The sequence below is a fragment of the Neoarius graeffei genome, chromosome 21 (assembly GCF_027579695.1).
Source record: "Neoarius graeffei isolate fNeoGra1 chromosome 21, fNeoGra1.pri, whole genome shotgun sequence".
NCBI lineage: Eukaryota > Metazoa > Chordata > Actinopteri > Siluriformes > Ariidae > Neoarius > Neoarius graeffei.
Genome location: NC_083589.1, coordinates 18,702,696 through 18,717,908, shown reverse-complemented (window position 1 = coordinate 18,717,908; position 15,213 = coordinate 18,702,696). Strand labels below are relative to the sequence as shown.

Genomic DNA, 15,213 nt, shown 5'->3' with positions numbered 1-15,213 from the left:
AAATCAACAGCAGCAATCAATATTTTACAGAGTAATCTCAGATGGAAGCAATGCCTTGAGTCCTTGAGTTCAGTTAGACCTTTCCTCACCTTGACTTAAAAATTTTATGTTTTGTGTGTTATTGTTTTATTTAAATCACTCTATCAGACAATATAAAAGCATTCCAACTTTTTACTTTGTGAGAATTAAGTAACAGTACAATATAAAAGCAATATAATGTAAAACATGCAACTTACTATTGTAAGTGATAGACAATATTTTGACCTGTAGTATGAGAACAGTATACACATACTGTGTAGCTCATCTGTTGGCATACACACTCTGTCAGCCCCCCTCTATCACTGAAAATATATTATTTGAGTGATGGATCAGCAGCACAGCAGTCACATTCAAATGATTGTGGCAAGTTAGTGTGTTAGTGGGTAGAAAAGGGTGATTAGATGGACAGTGGTCTTAGAATCTCTGGAGTATGCCGACGACTTGGCACTACTCACTAGCAGACATCAAGACATGCCAAGTAAATCACAAAAACATGCAGACACCTGCAGTCCCAGAAAACTGAACTTGACATTAAAACCAAGACAATGAGGATGAATGGCAAAGTAGAAAGGACAATCTCCATCAATGGTAAGGATATTGAAGATGTAGAAGAATATAGATAACCAAAAATGGAGACTCTGAAGGAGACACTAACATCAGCCAAGCTTTTGGTATGTTATAAAACATCTGGAAGTCCAAGAACATCAGCTTCCAACTTTAAAGTCTGCATCTTCTTGAAGAGTAAAAGTCTTCAAGAGTCTTAAACATTTTGAGTGCCCTGCCTCTGTGGTGCTGAATGTTGGAAGTCCAGAGCAGCAAAGTTCCAAAACAAGCATCTCAGAAGACTCTTGGAGCTATTTTGGCTAAACCAGAAGAAAGGGACAACATCTTTGCTACAGATCATTAAGAAGGGAAGGTGGAGATGGCTTGGACATGTAAGCAGACTACCATGTGATGCACCACCAAACACAGCGCTTCAATGGACTCCAGATGCCAAGAGAAAACATGACTTCCTGAGAGAAACGTGGAGATGACAGAGTACGACTTGATCTGGAGAACCCTGACCAGGAAATCTGCAGACTGAGGGCAATGGAGGTCTCTTGTGGATGCTTTACAGGCTTCAAAGCATGAAGAGGGTTAACTCTAAGGACCTGTCCACACGGCAACGGATTCAGGTGAATCTGATAAAATTGTTTATCGTTTCGGCCTGGCGTCCACACGGCACCGGCGTTTTGGGTGCCCCAAAACGATATTTTTTGAGAACGGGTTCCAGAGTGGAAAAATCTGGCAACGGCGCCGTTGCGAAGTCGTCTGGATGAGTAGAACGGATTTGTTTACGATGACGTCACAACCACATGACTAGAACAAGCAGCACTCTCGCTGTTTTGTATGAACCACTGCATTGCATTCACTTTTGTATACAGCTTTTCTTTTAAATAAACAAGTAACTGAACCATTTCTTGAATTTCTTTTTTTTTTTATTGGATAAGACTGCTTTTCAAAATGTTCACACACAATATAAAAAGTTATATAAATTATATAAAAATGCTTTTCAAAATGTTCACACACAATAAGAAAATTAAGTTATATAAAACTATGCACACTAATAAAACTAATTTGTACACACAGAAGGCACGATTTCCTCGCGTAGTCGCAGCCATCTTCTTCTTGTTGTGTGTTTGTTCCTGACAGTGCTTCACACCGGGTAGAGGAAGGGGTTTATGCGCATGCGTCTACTTCTTCTATTGTTCTGGTGTCTCCGATGGGACCGTCTTACAGCGCCCCTAGAGGTGTGGCATGTGTATTGCATCATTTTCAGCAAGCGTTGCGTTGCCATATGTACCTGATCCGTTTACTGATCCGTTGCCCATGTGGACGCGATATTTTTTTTTAATAAAATCTCGTTGCCGTTGTCGTGTGGATGTAGCCTAAGTGTGTTTGCTGCTGGTACAAGTGGATCAGATGCAACAGCACTACTAGGAGGTGAAATAGATAATGATGACTGAGACATGGAATTACCCGCCCACTCACCTCAAGGCCAAAGATATATGCTACTGTAAAAATCCTATTATGGCTTATGAATAACCATTCCAATTCACTTGGTCCAAAATTTGTTTTAAATGAACCAAAAATGGTTCCCATGACAAAAGTTTTCATGCTCTCATGCCTGGGAGTCTACAAAAACATAATTGGTCATAAACGGTGTTACTCTCTCTCTCTCTCTCTCTCTCTCTCTCTCTTCAGTGTGACACTGATGTCTGTGAGGTCATGTATGCAAAAGGACTTGCAAGACTGAGCCTTCATAAATGCATATGTAGGCTTAGGCCTACTGTTTAACTACAACACATATAATTTATTCATCTTCTGATCCTGATCAGAGTCACAGTGGATCTGGAGCCTATCTGGGAGAACACTGGGCGTGAGAAAGGAATACACCCATTGTCCATTGCAGAGCACAAGGCAGACACTTCCACACAATGCCTTCCACTAAATGCCTCACTTAGACAGCATTTAGTAGTTGGTTCCAGGCACACTGTATGATGAGCTGAAGCTTTTAACCTAAACTGAACATTAATGTCACACGATTTAACCTCCACTAGAGTGATTTTGGGAAACACACAGTCATGGGAGAACACAGACGGTAACCCAAGGTCAGGAATGAGCCGTGAACCGTGAGGCAGCAACACTACCCGCTGTGCCACTCTGCCATCCTCATTTATTATGAAGAATCTAGTTCTGTGTTTTCATTAAAGTAAAATCAATTGGGACTCTAATGGCTATATTAATATACTCCACACCATTTACTTGGTAAGAAGAAGAAGAAACCTTTATTCGTCACATGCACACTTCAAGCACAGTGAAATTCATCCTCTGCTTTATTTAATAAGAACTTCAATGATTAATATATTTATCTTTTCATTTCTGAAGTTGGATTTCCTCTTGAGAAAACTCGGCATGGTTGACCATTTCCACCATTTCACAGCAGCTTTAAAACCACAGTTTGTGCTTTGCCTCACTTAGGCTACATCCACACGACAACGGCAACGAGATTTTTTTTTTAGCGGGTAAAAAAAAATATCGCGTCCACATGGGCAACGGATCAGTAAAATATCAGGTACATATGGCAACGCAACGTTTGCTGAAAACGATGCAATACACATGCCACACCTCTACGTGCGCTGTAAGACGGTCCCATCGGAGACACCAGAACAATAGAAGAAGTAGGACGCATGCGCATAAACCCCTTCTTCTACCCGGCGTGAATGAGTGAGTGCTGCTTGTTCTAGTCATGTGGTTGTAACGTCATCGTAAACAAATCCGTTCTACTCATCCAGACGACTTCGCAATGGCGCCGTTGCCAGATTTTTCCACTCTGGAAACCGTTCTCAAAAAATATAGTTTTGGGGCACCCAAAACGCCGGTGCCGTGTGGACGCCAGGCCGAAATGATAAAATATTTTATCGGATTCACCTGAATCCGTTGCCGTGTGGACAGAGCCGACAGCATTTAGTAGTTGGTTCCAGCCACACTTTGCATGATGAACTGAAGCTTTTAACCTAAATCGAACATTAATGTCAGACATATTGCAAGTACATTTTTCCTCCCCAAGCATAAACAGGATCTCTTCAGTACACTAAAGTTACTCCTACAAAATAATACTAGTACCAGTATAAAGCATGATTGTGTTTGATTGGTTCATGTCACCAAACTGGTTAGAAGTAAATAAAAGTACAGATATGCAGCAGGTCTTTCACACAGTATAGACCCCTTCGCATGTTTGTAAACAAACCGACCGTTGCCAGGATGCGCGCGCAGCCTGGACTCAGAAACAATGGCGCTACCCATAGACCGGCATTATGAGCTGTCAGATTATGCAAAACAATTGTCGTTACAAGATCGAGAATGCTACCGTACATAAATAAGTTAACTCTAACAAGTGGGCATCGCCTACCGGATCCGTATTTAATTAAAGAGTGGACGGACGATGTTAGTAAGTTTTCCTCTGATACCTGAAGGCAGTCATACTATTTACAAAAAATGTCAAACTCAAAAAAAAAAAAACTATTTACAAAAGTAGCCTGCCATCAACATTCTGGTTACAGCGAGACTACAACTTGATTAACAATGGGACATTCATATTCATTTTGTTTTAATCAAATTATGCCAGTGATGTGATGGCAATGTGGCTTTAGCTACAACAGCAAATACCAACACTAAACAGCAATTTGCAGGAGGTAATGGCATGAAAGGAATGATAGTGTAAAGAGTGCAGCTAAGAGAAATCACAGCTGCGTAAAAAGCGAGAGGCAGAGACCAGAAATGAAACTGAACGGGGCGGGAGCTAGGTTAGAGCAGTCAACGTAAGTTGGCATTTAGAGTGAGGGCACACAATTTTACCTTTCCATCCTTGCTTTAAAATTGTGATTTTCGGCATACACAAATAATGATGGCACAAAATCTGGACTGCTTGAGTCAAGCGAGACCTCTCCTACAAACAAAATTGCATGCAAAGCTAAGTTAACATGCTAACAATATTCATTACATTGTGTAACTATGACCCAGCTAATCAGACAAACGTTACCAAAGTATTTTGCTACATCAATAAACGAAGACTAGAAAGAATAAAAAAGAAAGATTTAATAAATAGCCTGATCTTACCTGTGATGAAGTGGGCGCTGCAAACCCGCACATTTTTGATAGTGCTTTCATCCCAGTCTACACATTTGATGGCTTGTAGCCATAGACGTCGGCGATTTTTTTGGAATGGGTGAGATCCTGCTGGAATTCTGTACATTTTAAACCTATCACTGCTACGATTCTGACACCCGACAACACAACAACTAGGCATCGCTGAGTCTTTTTTGAGTCCAGGCTGCGCGCGCAATTTCCTCTTACGTATGAATGACGTTTACTGCGAAGGGGTCTATAGGCAGGTGCTGTTTCTTTACAATGCAAGTAATTTTTAAGGATTTGGAAATTAATCTGGATACAAGCTGCACCATGGTGCTGTGGATGAAGGATCAGAGGAAAGAAAAAAAAAACTGCTCACACAGAAATAACATCCTAACACAAAATGGTGAAAGGGCCCAAGCGCAACAACTGGCTTACCGGTCTTGGAAAGTCAGTCAAACAGTTAAAGATGCAGACCTTTTTACATGCCTAGGATTATGGTGTGATGTCTTCTGAAAGTCTGAAAAAATCATCTAAAAGGTCTGACTTTACAGAGTAGCTCACCACAGTGCATGAACATCAAGCTTGAGAGTTTATTTTTATCTACTAACTCAATTTTTAATTCTGAATAAAAAATAGTTCTACTTTTAGTCCGATTTTAAAATGTGTGGGCAGTTTTCTAAAAATGTGTCAGATGTTTTTTTTATTAAACAACCAAATAATGATGAAAAATCAGGTCTTTTGCCTGTAACATAGTACTTCAAGAAACCTTCAGTATATTTCACAAAATTATCTGGGAAATTGTATTTAGTTTATAATAGGCATGTAATGATTCATGCAATACACGAGTCGATTCAATATTTTTAAAAAAGTATTAAATGAAGAAAATTGTATTACCAAAAAAAGCAACATTTGAACACTTAAATATTGACTTTTGTTTCATTTTCTTTATAAACAACAATAATTATTTACCCACATTTGTAAAGGTTGGAGTAAAATATAATAGCCTCTTAACTAAGATATTTTATTAAAAATCTCATCTCATTATCTCTAGCCGCTTTATCCTTCTACAGGGTTGCAGGCAAGCTGGAGCCTATCCCAGCTGACTACGGGCGAAAGGCGGGGTACACCCTGGACAAGTCGCCAGGTCATCACAGGGCTGACACATAGACACAGACAACCACTCACACCCACAGTCAATTTAGAGTCACCAGTTAACCTAACCTGCATGTCTTTGGACTGTGGGGGAAACCGGAGCACCCGGAGGAAACCCACGCGGACACGGGGAGAACATGCAAACTCCACACAGAAAGGCCCTCGCCGGCCCCGGGGCTCGAACCCAGGACCTTCTTGCTGTGAGGCGACAGCGCTAACCACTACACCACCGTGCCGCCCCTTTATTAAAAATGAAAAAGTTAATAACAAATAGGCCTTTTCTTAATAAACCTTCATGAACATTTGTTCCACTTCCATTTGCTTCTCTTAATTATCTTTCAGCAGTCTGTAAAAAGAGGGCTCCGATTTCTTATTAAATCTATTTGTACAATCACACAGCAGCTCTTTCACATTTTAGACCTGTTTTTGTTTTGTTGTGTGTGTGTGTGTTTACATGGCATTGGAGCTGTGTTACTTCCACCTACTGTGAAGTCATGTGTATTCACACTACTGTATGTTATTGTACCCTCTGCTGTCTAAACATAAAATTACAAGAACATAATTAAAGAGATTTTGCAGCCTTATAATAATCGTGATTCATCAGTTCAAATTATCATAAATGTGTAACATGATTTACCATAGCACAATATACAACCCCGATTCCAAAAAAGTTGGGACAAAGTACAAATTGTAAATAAAAACAGAATGCAATAATTTACAAATCTCAAAAACTGATATTGTATTCACAATAGAACATAGACAACATATCAAATGTCAAAAGTGAGACATTTTGAAATTTCATGCCAAATATTGGCTCATTTGAAATTTCATGACAGCAACACATCTCAAAAAAGTTGGGACAGGGGCAATAAGAGGCTGGAAAAGTTAAAGGTACAAAAAAGGAACAGCTGGAGGACCAAATTGCAACTCATTAGGTCAATTGGCAATAGGTCATTAACATGACTGGGTATAAAAAGAGCATCTTGGAGTGGCAGCGGCTCTCAGAAGTAAAGATGGGAAGAGGATCACCAATCCCCCTAATTCTGCGCCAACAAATAGTGGAGCAATATGAGAAAGGAGTTCGACAGTGTAAAATTGCAAAGAGTTTGAACATATCATCATCTACAGTGCATAATATCATCAAAAGATACAGAGAATCTGGAAGAATCTCTGTGCATAAGGGTCAAGGCCAGAAAACCATACTGGGTGCCCGTGATCTTCGGGCCCTTAGACGGCACTGCATCACATACAGGCATGCTTCTGTATTGGAAATCACAAAATGGGCTCAGGAATATTTCCAGAGAACATTATCTGTGAACATAATTCACCATGCCATCCGCCGTTGCCAGCTAAAACTCTATAGTTCAAAGAAGAAGCCGTATCTAAACATGATCCAGAAGCGCAGACGTCTTCTCTGGGCCAAGGCTCATTTAAAATGGACTGTGGCAAAGTTGAAAACTGTTCTGTGGTCAGACGAATCAAAATTTGAAGTTCTTTATGGAAATCAGGGATGCCGTGTCATTCGGACTAAAGAGGAGAAGGACGACCCAAGTTGTTATCAGCACTCAGTTCAGAAGCCTGCATCTCTGATGGTATGGGGTTGCATTAGTGCGTGTGGCATGGGCACCTTACACATCTGGAAAGACACCATCAATGCTGAAAGGTATATCCAGGTTCTAGAGCGACATATGCTCCCATCCAGATGATGTCTCTTTCAGGGAAGACCTTGCATTTTCCAACATGACAATGCCAAACCACATACTGCATCAATTACAGCATCATGGCTGCATAGAAGAAGGGTCCGGGTACTGAACTGGCCAGCCTGCAGTCCAGATCTTTCACCCATAGAAAACATTTGGCGCGTCATAAAACGGAAGATACGACTAAAAAGACCTAAGACAGTTGAGCAACTAGAATCCTACATTAGACAAGAATGGGTTAACATTCCTATCCCTAAACTTGAGCAACTTGTCTCCTCATTCCCCAGATGTTTACAGACTGTTGTAAAGAGAAAAGGGGATGTCTCACAGTGGTAAACATGGCCTTGTCCCAACTTTTTTGAGATGTGTTGTTGTCATGAAATTTAAAATCACCTAATTTTTCTCTTTAAATGATACGTTTTCTCAGTTTAAACATTTGATATGTCATCTATGTTCTATTCTGAATAAAATATGGAATTTTGAAACTTCCACATCATTGTATTCCATTTTTATTTGCAATTTGTACTTTGTCCCAACTTTTTTGGAATCGGGGTTGTATCGTTACATGCCTAGTTTACACTCACTGGTGACTTTATTAGGAGCACCCATACACCTGCTGTTTTATGCAGTTATCTAATCAGCTAATCCCTTGACAGCACCATAATGCATAAAATCATGCAGATACAAATCAAGAGCTTCAGTTAATGTTCACTTCAAACATCAAAACGGGAAAAATTGTGGTCTCTGTGACTTTCACTGTGGCATGGGTGTTGGTACCAGATGGACTGGTTTGAGTATTTCAGAAACTACTGATCTGCTCGGGTTTTCACACACAACAATCTCTAGAGTTTACACAGAATGATGTGAGAAAAAAATTGAGTGAGTGACAGTTCTGTGGGTGGAAACACTTTGTTGATAAGAGAGGACAGAGGAAAATGGCCAGATTGGTTCAAGCTGCTAGGAAGGATATAGTAACTCATATAATCACTCTTTACAACTGTGGTGAGCAGAAAAGCATCTCAGCATGCAACAGCAGAAGACTACATTGGGTTCCACTCCTGCCAACCAAGAACAGGAATCTTAGAATCAAGAACAAGTGTCTATTAAAGTGGCTGGTGAGTGTATAATCTTGCCTGTCTATCTGAGATCGCGTGACAGAAAAAAGGGCATTTTAGCAAACATAGTCAGTCTGCCTTGTGCTTTTCTCACACAGTGAATGTCGCGCTTTGATGAAAGTAAATTTTGGATTGTTATGTGTTAGAAAGAAATGGACGTAAGCCTAATCAATCCACTGTGTAATCAGATACTGGCTTTCAAAATGTTTGTGAGGAAACTGCTCTGTCACATCGTCATCAAATGAGAGAAAAGGACATACTCTGTAGTCTGTACAAATGACAGTTAAGGCCTAATAAAAATCTGGGAAATTTAGCCAACAGGATGTGAATTAATAACAATTATTTCAACACCAATGTAAAAGAGGAACGTGATCAGTCAAATGAAGAGGCGATGATGAGGCTCGTGTTTAAACGCTGCAAGTGACTTTTACCTCAGTTGATAAGACACAGGATGATGATGATGATGATGACAATGATCAGTTATTACACATTTTCTATTGTAAACTTATAATTCTTTGATAAATTCACATAAATGTGAATGTGGCATTAATTCAATGGGTCCATATGGAAGTCCAGCTATTAGTCAAATTTAAAATAGAGAGAAGTGACAGAGAACTAAAAGAGAAAGTTTTACAAACTGCTTTTGATTCATTTATATTAATATGTAAAGAAGTATGTTACTGAAACCACTGAAAAAAACAACAATACTGTTTTCAAGCCATTTTCAGTCAAGAATACAGATCATGTGACTGATTTCTAGTTTGCTAATCTTGGCATGATGAAAAAAACATTAATTATTCAGAGGTGAATAAAGTACACACAATTTAGAAATAAAGTTTTACCAAAGCATATGGCCTTCATAGAACTTATTATTATTATTATTATTATTATTATTATTATTATTATTATTATTATTAATGATAATAATAAATAATAATAATAAATATTTCAACACCACAGTCAAGTCAAATCAAGTCAAGTTTATTTTTATAGCGCTTTTAACAATAGACATTGCCGCAAAGCAGCTTTACAGAATTTTAATGACTTTAAACATGAGCTAATTTTATCCCTAATCTATCCCCAATGAGCAAGCCTGTGGTGACAGTGGCAAGGAAAAACTCCCTCAGACGACATGAAGAAGAAACCTCAAGAGGAACCAGACTCAAAAGGGAACCCATCCTCATTTGGGTGATAACAGATAACATGATTATAACATTTTTAACAGTTTTAACATGAAGTCTGTTTATAGTGCATCATCCATACAAATAGTAAGGAGTTCCCTGCAATGTTGCCATGGGAACCAGGTGAGGCTTAGTGAAGCTGAATCAAATGTGTCACAGCGTTACCATGGCACTAATATGAACATGTGGCACGACTAATGGAGACAGAAAAGGCAGCCTGAACGTTCAAGACGGAATCAAACTGTGTATTTCCTTAACATGATCAAGAAACACTTTACTCTTTAAAAAGTTTCATTTTACTAAAAATAAGTAATCTCACCTCAGAAAAAAAAAACAGAACTTGCATCACATTCTCACATGACGTGCATTTTTAACTTACAAAATCTCCCTTTCACTCGAGCCGGTTAGTGAGATGAGATTCACTGAGATGTATTCATTTTGGTTCATCAGCATGTATTCCCAGGATTATCCACTCGCACATGTGAGGGATGGCTTTAAAAATCCCATCTGATCCTTTAATCCCTGCTCAAAGACAGTGACCTAAATTAATTTTTAAAATGTGAATCAAACTCTGACTCTGATTTAACCTTCCGAGCTGAAATCCTTATTTGGATTTCTGTAAAAAGGAAATGTGGTTCATCTGATGCTTGAGTATTCAATGCTAATAAGGTTTAATGAGTAAGTAATAACAGGTGATATAATAAACTTACAGTTACATAATTAACAATATTATATGGACACGAGTGTTTTACTGGGAAATACGCCACTCATATTTTTCATACGAGCCACATTCGGGACATGGAGAACCAAAACCGTGACATAAATCTCTATATGTCACTCGTGAGGAAATCGATGAATTGTTTTGATAAATTTGGGTACTTTTTGTTTGTGAATGTGTCTATATAATAAAAAGAAAATCACACATTGGCTTCAGGATATGAACTTTATCTTCTCGTGTTAAAAAACTCACATTTTTCATACAAAATACTTTGTGGATCTGAGTGACATTTCCCGGTACTTCACTCCAATGACGTCACTCCCAGTGTTTTCCCGCTGACTAGATGCATGTTGTTAAAATGGCGAGCTGGCTCAAAATTAAAATTCTTTTGATTAACTTGCGGGGTTTTTTTGTTTGTTTGTTTGTTTGTTTGTTTGTTTGTTTGTTTTTGTGGCTGTGTCCATATGATATAAAGAACATTACACAGCTGCATGAAGATATGAAGTTTATCTTCTCGTGTTGAAAATATTTTCACTCGTTCACTTCACTCACTTGTGAATATCGTCACCACTCGAAGATAAACTTCATATCTTTGCGCAACCGTGTAATATCCTCTATTCATCTAATGCACTTGCACTATTTGTGTCTAATTAAATAAGCTGCACTTTAGGTTGTTTTTACCTCCGACAACTTTGTTGGAGGAGGTTGTTTTCGCTTCCATGTGTTTGTTTGGTTGGTTGATTTGGTTGGACATTTGAATTTCCCTCCGGGGATTAATAAAGTAATTCTGATTCTGGTTGTTTGTCTTTTCCCAACATAACTCAAAAAGTAGTGAACGGATTTTGATGAAATTTGGTGATAGATAAATTAAAGTATTTAATAAAGCTTTAGTATTATCCTAGGTTCAAATGATTTGATTTCGATATGATTTTAATGTGTGGCTTGGTGGAGGTATGAACTCTACCAAGTACCCTTCTAATTATTCAATGTTTTCTCATGACATTACAGCCTGATGTGAAAACACCAATTCAATGTGGTCAAGACAAGTACTGAATTAATACAATTAATAGTCAATAATGTAACTGTTTTTAACTGGAAAGAAGTGCTGGCTTCATGCTTTAGCATTTATATAAATTGTTTTAATAGTAATACAGTGCAAAACAAACAATTATGATGACATTTTAGTCTATATTTACTTAAGTGTCCCAAGGACACAGGGAGAATTTTAACAGGACTTTGTGATTTCCATTCTAACTTGCTTTCGAGTTAATGCAATCATGCATAGAAGACAGGCTGCGGTTCCGTAAAGCACGTCACCACATCATTGTGTTACTTATGGATAATGTAATAAACTACAGTGTAACTGGTCCTGATAAAGATTAGATTAGTTTATAAACCAGTTTTACACTGAAGAAAAGGACCTCATGTTATGGCAGGACAAGTCAGTTAAAATTATGGATTTAATTCATGCTGAATGACACTATATGCCCAAAAGTATCTGGACACCTGACCATTTACTATGATTTACTTCCTTAGGAGGCTGCAGTCCTTTAACATCTGCAGGAAACGCCTGTGGATGTTCTATCAGTCTGTGGTCGCCAGTGTCCTGTTTTACACCGTGGTGTGCTGGGGGGCAGCACATCCAAGAAGGACACATCCAGGTTCGACAAACTGATCAGGCGGGCCAGCTCTGTGGTCGGCATGAAGCTGGACTCTCTGGTGATGGTGGCAGAGAAGAGATCTATGGACAAACTATTGAACATCATGGACGATGCCAGTCACCCTCTGCACACCATCATCAGCAACCAGAGGAGCCTGTTCAGTGACAGAATGCTCCTTCCCAAGTGCAGGACGAACAGACTCAAAAACTCCTTTGTCCCTCATGCCATCACACTGTACAACTCCTCTCTGGGGGGGGTAACAGGAGGACAGAGGACGAGAAGGAGCAGTAGCCTAGCCTAGCCTAACAATAAGCAATACCAGACAATGTGCAATATAAAGTGCAAAATCTTTCCTGCTTCCCCCACACACACAAACACTTACCCTAACCCCACTTCTCCCCCCTTTCCCCCCCTTCCTCTCTTCCCCATATCTTATTCTTTTATATTTGTATATGTAAATACTTAATTTATTTTAATTTATCTAGAAGTTTTCCTCTATTTCTTTTCTCTGTTTATCTGTAATGATGCTGCTGGAATCTTAATTTCCCTCAGGGAACCCTCCCAAAGGGATCAATAAAGTTTTATCTAATCTAATCTAATCTAATCTAATCTAAGCTAATCTAATCTAATCTAATCTAATCTAATCACACCCATATGTTGCCACAAAGTTGGAAGCACACAATTGTACTGTATATATTTGTACACTATAGCTTTACAATTTCTCTTCATTGGAACTAAGAGGTCCAAACCTGTTCCAGCATGACAATGCCCCTGTGCACGAAGCAAGCTCGATGAAGACATGGTGTGTTAAGACTGGAGTGGAAGACCTGCACAGAGCCCTGAACTGGAACACCAACTGCACCCCAGACCTCCTCACCAACCATCCGTACCTAATCTCACTAATGCTCGTCACTGAATGATTACAACCAGAAAAAATCTAGTGGAAAGTCTTGCCAAAAGAGTGGAGCTTATTATGAAAGGAAAGCGTGGAACACATCTGGGATGGGATGTTCAACAAGCATATACTATACGAGTGTGATGGTCAGGTGTCCAAAAACTACTGGCCATCTCTTATAGGGTTGAATGAACATCCCAACACCTGGAGTTCTTATGTAAAGCTTTCGGCGATGTAGTGAGTAGTGTTGATGTCTCAGAGGTCCCTAGTTCAAGCCATGTGTGAAGTTTCACATGTTCTCCTGTTCTTGTTGGATTCCTCCGCATTCCTTCTACATCCCAAATACATGCCGGTAGTTGGATTGGCCATGCTTAAAGTTCCACCACAACTCTGACAAGGATAAAGTGGTTAATGGAGATGACTAAATGAATTTACGTGTCCGAAAAGTCAAGAACCAATTGAGCAAACTCCATAAAACCATGATACAGTGGCTGAGGAAATGTGTAGAGAGTAATGGTGAACATATTCATAAGCATATGCTGAAAATGATTAATACAATATTATATATAATTTTACTTTCATTGTGTCCTGGCTTTTTCAGACACTCTGTACTAGAGCACAAGTTCTGTATCCCAACCCAGTTTGAGTGTTTTCCTTAGTGTTATTTTTACTCACAAAGGGATGTTAGTTAGGTGATTAGTAATGTTTAGTTAGTTAGATTAGTAGAAGGAAAACAATCAAATGTTCAGGGTTGGAAATCTGTATATTACTGTAAAATGTTTTTTAGACCCCTGGTTTCACAAGGATCAGATCACAGGTTCTGGAGAACCCCATGTTCTGCATTATGTTAGTTAGTCGAATCAGGTGTTTTTGGAGCAGGGAGAAGGCTCAAATGTGTAGAACCAGGTTTGTAAATCTGTATACTGTGGAATGGTATATAATGGCTTGAGGTGGATCAGATCACAGGCTCCTAATCCTGGTGCTGAAGTACCGGTACCTGTTGCTCTAACACACCCAGCCACTTCAACTCAAGAAGGCAACAGTAAGTTAGTTAACAGTAAATCAACTGATTAGTCGAAGCAGGGAGAACATTACAGATGTGCAGGACAGGACATGGGGGTAGCCTTCTCCAGGACCAGGGTTGGGAACCTGTGGATCAGGTGGATGGTTGAATGAAATCCATCCATTCTGGGATCATGATCATCACAGTTTCCCAGCTGAACCTGCAGACTGACAGCAGGTCTGAACTTTTACAGGCTGTTCCAGCATTACCTTGGGGTTGAGTAGCAGCTGCTGTTCGTCGTAGTGGAGCAGCGCTGCGGCGCCGGACGCCGAGTTGTTGACGAAGATTTGCAGGCAGGGATACAGAGACGTGCCCCGACAGTCCGCGCCGCATGTGAACACGCACTCGAAGCGCTCGTCCAGGCGGCGGACGCTTAGCACCGTGCAGTTGGTCGGGCGGCTGCGCAGACTCTGCAGAGCGGGACTCAGCCAGCACAGGCACAGGATGAAGAGCGACAACACACCGCACGCGATCAGGAAGAGGCCGAGCCGAATGCTGCGGTCCTCCGCCTCCGAGTACTCATACGAGACCCGGATCTTAGCCATCGCTCGGCTCGGATGGTGAAAAGGTCCATAAAAAGCTGTGCGGTTCGGCACGAGGGTTCACCGTGTTTCAGGAACTTCCCTCTTCTGCTCTGCCTCTAACTGTCTATTGAGCGCTCTCTCTCTCTCTCTCTCTCTCTCTCCCTCTCTCTCTGTGCGTCTGCGTATATATAAAACTTGGTAAAGCTGACATTTTGTTCCTCCCTTTAACGCGTTCAGTTCTCGGTTAATGGCATCCGGATCTGGCAGATTTAGGTGATGGGTCTGGAGTTTGCTCCAGAAAATGTGATTTCATGCTTCCTTTTACACTTTTCTATAGCTAATGGAGATAGGGATGTTCCCCTCTGAAGGAAAAAAAAAATGGTAACAGTTTGCCTGAGAATGCTCTGGTTTGACAAGTGACACATGTCTAAATACCTAAGGAGCTCCACATCCTTGAAAGAAGTATGTATGGAGCTATGATGTCTGTAAAA

At 39.9% G+C, this 15,213-nt stretch overlaps 1 protein-coding gene across 1 annotated transcript in view; it reads right to left on the bottom strand.

Moving 5' to 3' along the window:
- The window catches only part of LOC132870034 (calcium-activated potassium channel subunit beta-4-like), a 160,035-nt gene extending 145,223 nt beyond the window's left edge, over positions 1-14,812 (bottom strand). Inside the window, exon 1 of the mRNA XM_060903576.1 lies at positions 14,408-14,812. Within this exon, the coding sequence (XP_060759559.1) occupies positions 14,408-14,743 (336 nt within the window). The 5' untranslated portion in view covers positions 14,744-14,812. The remainder of the gene's footprint in view (positions 1-14,407) is intronic.
- Positions 14,813-15,213: the final 401 nt, after the last annotated feature.